This window comes from Nerophis lumbriciformis, linkage group LG20 (genome assembly GCF_033978685.3).
Source record: "Nerophis lumbriciformis linkage group LG20, RoL_Nlum_v2.1, whole genome shotgun sequence".
Lineage (NCBI taxonomy): Eukaryota > Metazoa > Chordata > Actinopteri > Syngnathiformes > Syngnathidae > Nerophis > Nerophis lumbriciformis.
The window spans coordinates 1027593-1035000 of record NC_084567.2 but is presented as its reverse complement, the minus strand read 5'-3'; the positions used below and the strand labels follow the sequence as shown (position 1 = coordinate 1035000).

Sequence of the window (7408 nt, the reverse complement as noted above, 5' to 3'; positions counted from 1 at the left end):
GGTTTCAACTGCCGCATACCTCGTGTCAAGCCACTGTTGACCAAGAAACAGCGCGCAAAGCGTCTCACCTGGGCTAAGGAAAAAAAGAGCTGGACTGCTGCTGAGTGGTCCAAAGTCATGTTTTCTGACGAAAGCAAATTTTGCATTTCCTTTGGAAATCGAGGTCCCAGAGTCTGGAGGAAGACAGGAGAGGCACAGGATCCACGTTGCCTGAAGTCTAGTGTAAAGTTTCCACCATCAGTGATGGTTTGGGGTGCCATGTCATCTGCTGGTGTCGGTCCACTCTGTTTCCTGAGATCCAGGGTCAACGCAGCCGTCTACCAGCAAGTTTTAGAGCACTTCATGCTTCCTGCTGCTGACCTGCTCTATGGAGATGGAGATTTCAAGTTCCAACAGGACTTGGCGCCTGCACACAGCGCAAAATCTACCCGTGCCTGGTTTACGGACCATGGTATTTCTGTTCTAAATTGGCCCGCCAACTCCCCTGACCTTAGCCCCATAGAAAATCTGTGGGGTATTGTGAAAAGGAAGATGCAGAATGCCAGACCCAAAAACGCAGAAGAGTTGAAGGCCACTATCAGAGCAACCTGGGCTCTCATAACACCTGAGCAGTGCCAGAAACTCATCGACTCCATGCCACGCCGCATTAACGCAGTAATTGAGGCAAAAGGAGCTCCAACCAAGTATTGAGTATTGTACATGCTCATATTTTTCATTTTCATACTTTTCAGTTGGCCAACATTTCTAAAAATCCCTTTTTTGTATTAGCCTTAAGTAATATTCTAATTTTGTGACACACGGAATTTTGGATTTTCATTTGTTGCCACTTCAAATCATCAAAATTAAATGAAATAAACATTTGAATGCATCAGTCTGTGTGCAATGAATAAATATAATGTACAAGTTACACCTTTTGAATGCAATTACTGAAATAAATCAAGTTTTTCAAAATATTCTAATTTACTGGCTTTTACCTGTATACATACTATGCACATATAAAAATAGTAAGCTTTTAGTTATATTTTTTTGTAGAATTTTTTGTTTGTAATTGTTTTTTAATTTTCATTGTTTACGTCATTGATGGGGCTCTCCCTTAGAGATAGGGTGAGAAGCTCTGTCATCCGGGGGGAGCTCAAAGTAAAGCCGCTGCTCCTCCACATGGAGAGGAGCCAGATGAGGTGGTTCGGGCATCTGGTCAGGATGCCACCCGAACGCCTCCCTAGGAAGGTGTTTAGGGCACGTCCAACCGGTAGGAGGCCACGGGGAAGACCCAGGACACGTTGGGAAGACTATGTCTCCTGGCTGGCCTGGGAACGCCTCGGGATCCCCTGGGAGGAGCTGGACCAAGTGGCTGGGGAGAGGGAAGTCTGGGCTTCCCTGCTTAGGCTGCTGCCCCCGCGACCCGACCTCGGATAAGCGGAAAAAGATGGATGGATGTTTACTTCCAAGTTATTATAGTATTTCTCTATATACTGTATTTTTCGGACCATAAGGTGCACTAAAAATCCTTTCATTTTGGGCTCTGTACCGCGGATGTGGTTGTGGCTTGTGCAGCCCTTTGAGACACTTGGCATTTAGGGCTATATAAATAAATATTGATTGATTGATTGATTTTCTCAAAAATCTACCATGCGCCTTATAACCCGGTGCGCCTAATGTATAGAATAATTCTGGTTGTGCTTACCGACCTCGAAGCAATTTTATTTGGTACATGGTGTAATGATAAGTGTGACCAGTAGATGGCAGTCACACATAAGAGATACGTGTAGACTGCAATATGACGGCAGTAAACAACACTACAACTTATTACGTTCCATTGAGAATAAAGAACATTACACACGGCAATAAGAAATCTGCCAAAATGTTTTAGTAGGACTTTGAAGCTGCACCGCTTGATGGATTGTCGGCCCATTACGTAGTCACACATACAAGTATTACTATGGTGTGTGTACAAGGACCACAAAATGGCACCCATTAGCAGACATTATCTGGCGTTTTGTTTCACAATATTATGTAAAACCAACTTTTCTTACCTTCTGGTACCTGCTGATGTGTATTTGGGATCTGCATAAGTCCTGAAAATGTGCGCATATCCACCTTTTGTAGTCGAAAAGCTTCTAATATTCCTCTATCTTCTTATGTGACATTCATCCTCCACTGTTGCCATTTCTAATATAAAGTAGTGTAAAGTTTTGACTTATATCTGTCAGTAAACTCACCATGAAAGCACTAAAACATACCGGTGTGGTGAGTGTACATTATTCACCCAAGGAACTTTAGTTATTAGAGAGTTCCGATCGGACGGTTTTTCACGGGACACATTTCCTGCGTTGTTGTTGTTTCCGGATGAGGAGATGCTGCTCTGTTATTGATTGAAGTAAATGTCATTAAAACACCGCTACAGCAAAGATGACGGGGAGAAGACGCTGTCCAAGTGGAGGCACGTAAATAAGAGCGCCCACAAAACAGTGCATCCTGAAGAGACTGTCAGAAAGTGATGTGTAAAACATCATCTATGCAACATTTTGACCAAAGACCACCATTACATGTTATGTAGACCACAAGGAAGTCTTTTACATTTAGAAAAATAATCATAATAATATGACTCCTTCAGTGCGCCTTATGTATGAAAATAGACCCGCTATTCAGACAGTGCGCCTTATAATCCGGTGCGCCCTATGGTCTAGAAAATACTGTACATTTATAATTATTTATTATTAATTTTGGCCAAAGGGGGCGCAATTTCAATTCTTACACTTGTTATTTCATATGTTGACCAGAGGGGGAGCACTTCACTTTTTTTTTACACACTTGTTATTTCATATGTTGACCAGAGGGAGAGCACTTCCCATTTTTACACACACTTGTTCTTATCATATGTTGACCAGAGGGGGAGCACTTTAAATGTTTCCACACACTTGTTATTTCATATGTTGGCCAGAGTGAGAGCACTTCAAATTTTTACACACACTTGTTATTTCATATGTTGACCAGAGGGAGAGCACTTCACATTTTTACACACACTTGTTATTTCATATGTTGACCAGAGGGGGAGCACTTCTAATGTTTACACACACTTGTTATTTCATATGTTGACCAGAGGGGGAGCACTTTAAATGTTTACACACACTTGTTATTTCATATGTTGACCAGAGGGGGGGTACTTCACAATTTTTACACACACTTATTTCATATGTTGACCAGAGGGGGAGCACTTTAAATGTTTCCACACACTTGTTATTTCATATGTTGGCCAGAGTGAGAGCACTTCACATTTTTACACACACTTGTTATTTCATATGTTGACCAGAGGGGGAGCACTTCTAATGTTTACACACACTTGTTATTTCATATGTTGACCAGAGGGGGGGTACTTCACAATTTTTACACACACGTTATTTCATATATTGACCAGAGGGGGGGGTACTTCACATTTTTTACACACACTTATTTCATATGTTGACCAGAGGGGGAGCACTTCTAATGTTTACACACACTTGTTATTTCATATATTGACCAGAGGGGGGGGTACTTCACATTTTTTACACACACATGTTATTTCATATGTTGACCAGAGGGGGAGCACTTTAAATGTTTACACACACTTGTTATTTCATATGTTGGCCAGAGGGAGAGCACTTCACATTTTTACACACACTTGTTATTGCATATGTTGACCAGAGAGGGAGCACTTCTAATGTTTACACACACTTGTTATTTCATATGTTGACCAGAGGGGGAACACTTCACATTTTTACACACACTTGTTATTTCATATATTGACCAGAGGGGGGGTACTTCACATTTTTTACACACACATGTTATTTCATATATTGACCAGAGGGGGGGTACTTCACATTTTTTACACACACTTATTTCATATGTTGACCAGAGGGGGGGGTACTTCACATTTTTTACACACACTTATTTCATATGTTGACCAGAGGGGGAGCACTTCTAATGTTTACACACACTTGTTATTTCATATATTGACCAGAGGGGGGGGTACTTCACATTTTTTACACACACATGTTATTTCATATGTTGACCAGAGGGGGAGCACTTTAAATGTTTACACACACTTGTTATTTCATATGTTGACCAGAGAGGGGGTACTTCACATTTTATTTACACACTTGTTATTTCATATATTGACCAGAGGGGGAGCACTTTAAATTTTTACACACACTTGTTATTTAATATGTTGACCAGAGGGGGGGTACTTCACATTTTTTACACACACATGTTATTTCATATATTGACCAGAGGGGGGGTACTTCACACTTTTTACACACACTTGTTATTTCATATGTTGACCAGAGGGAGAGCACTTCACATTTTTACACACACTTGTTATTTCATATGTTGGCCAGAGGGGGGACACTTCTAATGTTTACACAAACTTGTTATTTCATATGTTGGCCAGAGGGGAAGCACGTCACATTTTTACACACACTTGTTATTTCATATGTTGATCAGTATTTGTCTCTCTATTAGATGCTATGTTATTGATTTATGTCATCACTTGTTCACACCTCCTCATATGGAAGATACTTTTCCTTCTTCATGTCTCAAGAAGGCCAGAAATACAAGAACACACACACTCACGCCAACATTATTTGGACCTGCCTTTATGTACTGTGTGTGTGTGTGTGTGTGTGTGTGTGTGTGTGTGTGTGTGTGTGTGTGTGTGTGTGTGTGTGTGTGTGTGTGTGTGTGTGTGTGTGTGTGTGTGTGTGTGTTGCAGGGCAGCAGAGTCAAGCTGGCAGTGTGATGAGTGACTACAGTAAAGCGTGGGAGGATTACTACAAGAAACAAAGTAGGAGTGGATCATCTCACCTCACATAAAACATCTCCGCATTGGCACTGCAGTTATTTACGTGTGTGTGTGTGTGTGTGTGTGTGTGTGTGTGTGTGTGTGTGTGTGTGTGTGTGTGCGTGCAGCTCAGTCATCCCAGCAGAGCTCGCTGCCGGACTACACGGCGGCGCTAGCAGAGTACTACCGCCAGCAGCCGTACCTGTGGAACCCCGCCCAGATCCAGGTAGACACAGGAAGTGACGAGGACAGACAGGAAGTGACAAGGACAGACAGGAAGCGGCGTCTTCGGCGTAGCTAACGTTTCGTCTCTCTCCTTTTCCCCCCCCAGGATCACTAGAGGCCCCTCCCACGTCGGTGGCAGTCGCCACGGCAACCTGCCCCCGCCGGCGACGCTCCACCTCCTTACTTTTTTTGTAGAGCGAAATCACGAGAAAACAGGAAGTGGTCTTCTGCTTTTAACCTCCAAAGTCGACGGTGTGTCCAACTTCCTGTTTTTGTTTTTTTTGTTGTTGTTGTTTTTTTTATCCAACCTGAGCGTGGACACGTTTGAACAAAGTTGACTTTCACCTTCTTTCAGCTTCACGCTAGCAGTCTTGACAAACTATCACCTGTTTGACGCATGCTTCTTCTTTTGCTTTTTCTTTGCTTCTTTGGATCTTTTAACGCATTGGACAGAAACGTAACCTTTGACCTTTTTCTACCACGCTCCTCCTCCCCTCTCTGTGGGCCAACACTACATTTTAACTCTTTGCTTAGCGCTCCTTCAGCCCAGAAGCTGGGACGCCATCTTGGAAGAACATTAGCAATTAGCTTCCTTAGCTCCATTAGCTCGCCCTTGTGTGCATTAGCCACGACATTGGTACTTTTTTTTTCTTTCTCTCTCGACTTTCTGCCTAAATGAAAGCTTTATTCACTTCAAGTTTGGAGCTAGCTTTAGCCCGAGAAAGTGGAGCGGCGTGTTGCTAGCCTAGCGTGTTGGACCACAGAGAAGTTAGCATGGCGATGATACGAGTTTGGGTTCAGGGGTCTATTTAAATGTTTTTTTTGTTGTTGTTGTTCATGAGTTAATATGCTTAGTGTTGACTTCCTGTCGCGTGCGAAGTGAAGCTCCTCAGTTCTCAAGACTGCTATGCTAATGCTAATGCTAACACATCCCGGCCCTGTGAGTCGCTCAGGCTCGTTAGCCGTTAGCACGGCGGCTCAGAGTGGGCGCTCCCCTCCAACCACCCCCCTCCCCTCCTCCCCCTGTTTCAGGCCACGCCCCCCCCCCAACCGGGATCATACACGAGCGCCGTCCACGCCGTTTTAGTTCTTCCGAGCTCCGCCCCCTTGACCAGGGTAGGCGTTTTTTGGTTTATGTTGTTTTGTTTTTTTTGTAACGGACTCTGGTCCAAATGTAACCTGCAGATGTTTCTAGAAGATTCTATTGACTGATGAGGAAGTGAAGATAACGAGGGCTAATAAAGTGGCGCCTTCTTTCTGACTTCCCCCGCGTCTCCTTAGCGTTACTGTGGCAAGCCACGCCCCCTCGGTAGGCGGCCCGGGCCCTTCTCGCAGAGTCTCATTTATTATTCATCATTGTTAGCGATCCTTGAAATATTCATGTTCCCGCCGCCCCGACAGATGCTGTGATTGATGATGTCATCGGTCATTAAGACGGGTGTGTGCGTGCACAGGAAGTAGTTACTGCAGCATACTGTGCGTGTGGTCAGTGAGTACAGTAAAGTGGTCGTTAAGTACACTTGGTCTTTGACCGCAAGTGGGCGTGTCTTGTCTCGCCGCCAGAAAAACCCCATGCAGCGATTGTTTTGTTTTATTCTTGTTATTCAACTATTTCTTGACACTTGATGTTGTCATGGCAACAAACAATTAGCTATCAGCGAGAATAATACCAACTTTGAAATATTTTTTGACACTTGATGTTGTTATGACAACAAATAATTAGCTATCAGCAAGAATAATACCAACTTTTAAATATTTTGTGGCTGGACAGATGTTATTTTGAGGACAAATAATTTAGGGTGAGAGCATTGACCCCTGGGGCACGCCGTAGTGAGTGACATTTACTTTAACGCTAAAGTTTTTTTCCATCCCATTTATCAGACACAAAAGCCTTTTTTTTTTTTATCGTTGCATTGTTTTAATCGCAGGTCAAGGTCACGTCTGTGAATTAAACAAATGATAAACAAATGTTGACTTTGGTGAGTGAAAGTGATTTGTATTGGAAGTATTTAAAGCGGATAGATTAATCACAGTTCATCATGATTAATTGCAACACTGTGAAATTGTAGTGTTCAAACATCAATGGCAGGACATAAAATGCAAATATTTGACACACTTTATTGCTGCTCGTTGTGGTCCAAAAGTTAGAATTATTCATCATGAATCTTAATATTTTGATGTCTGCAGCATAAAAAAAACCTCTATGATCTTGAAAATACTGTTTTGTTTTTAATCCTGAGACATGAAATAACTACCACATGGTCACCTTTACACTCTATAATAATGCTGTCTTGCCTGAGCCAATCAGTGGCCACGATACTGAACAGTGTGCTCTGATGTGTTTACATTTTTATTCCTAAAAATAAT

At 42.6% G+C, this 7408-nt stretch overlaps 1 protein-coding gene across 5 annotated transcripts in view; it reads left to right on the top strand.

Annotated features, from left to right (window-relative positions):
• Positions 1-7009, top strand: part of LOC133619121 (far upstream element-binding protein 3-like) — a 31814-nt gene extending 24805 nt beyond the window's left edge. For all 5 annotated transcript variants that reach the window (XM_061980019.2, XM_061980018.2, XM_061980017.2 and 2 more), the window contains 3 exons: positions 4748-4819; positions 4945-5042; positions 5148-7009. In XM_061980019.2, the coding sequence (XP_061836003.2) occupies positions 4748-4819; positions 4945-5042; positions 5148-5156 (179 nt within the window). In that variant the 3' untranslated portion in view covers positions 5157-7009. The remainder of the gene's footprint in view (positions 1-4747; positions 4820-4944; positions 5043-5147) is intronic.
• Positions 7010-7408: the final 399 nt, after the last annotated feature.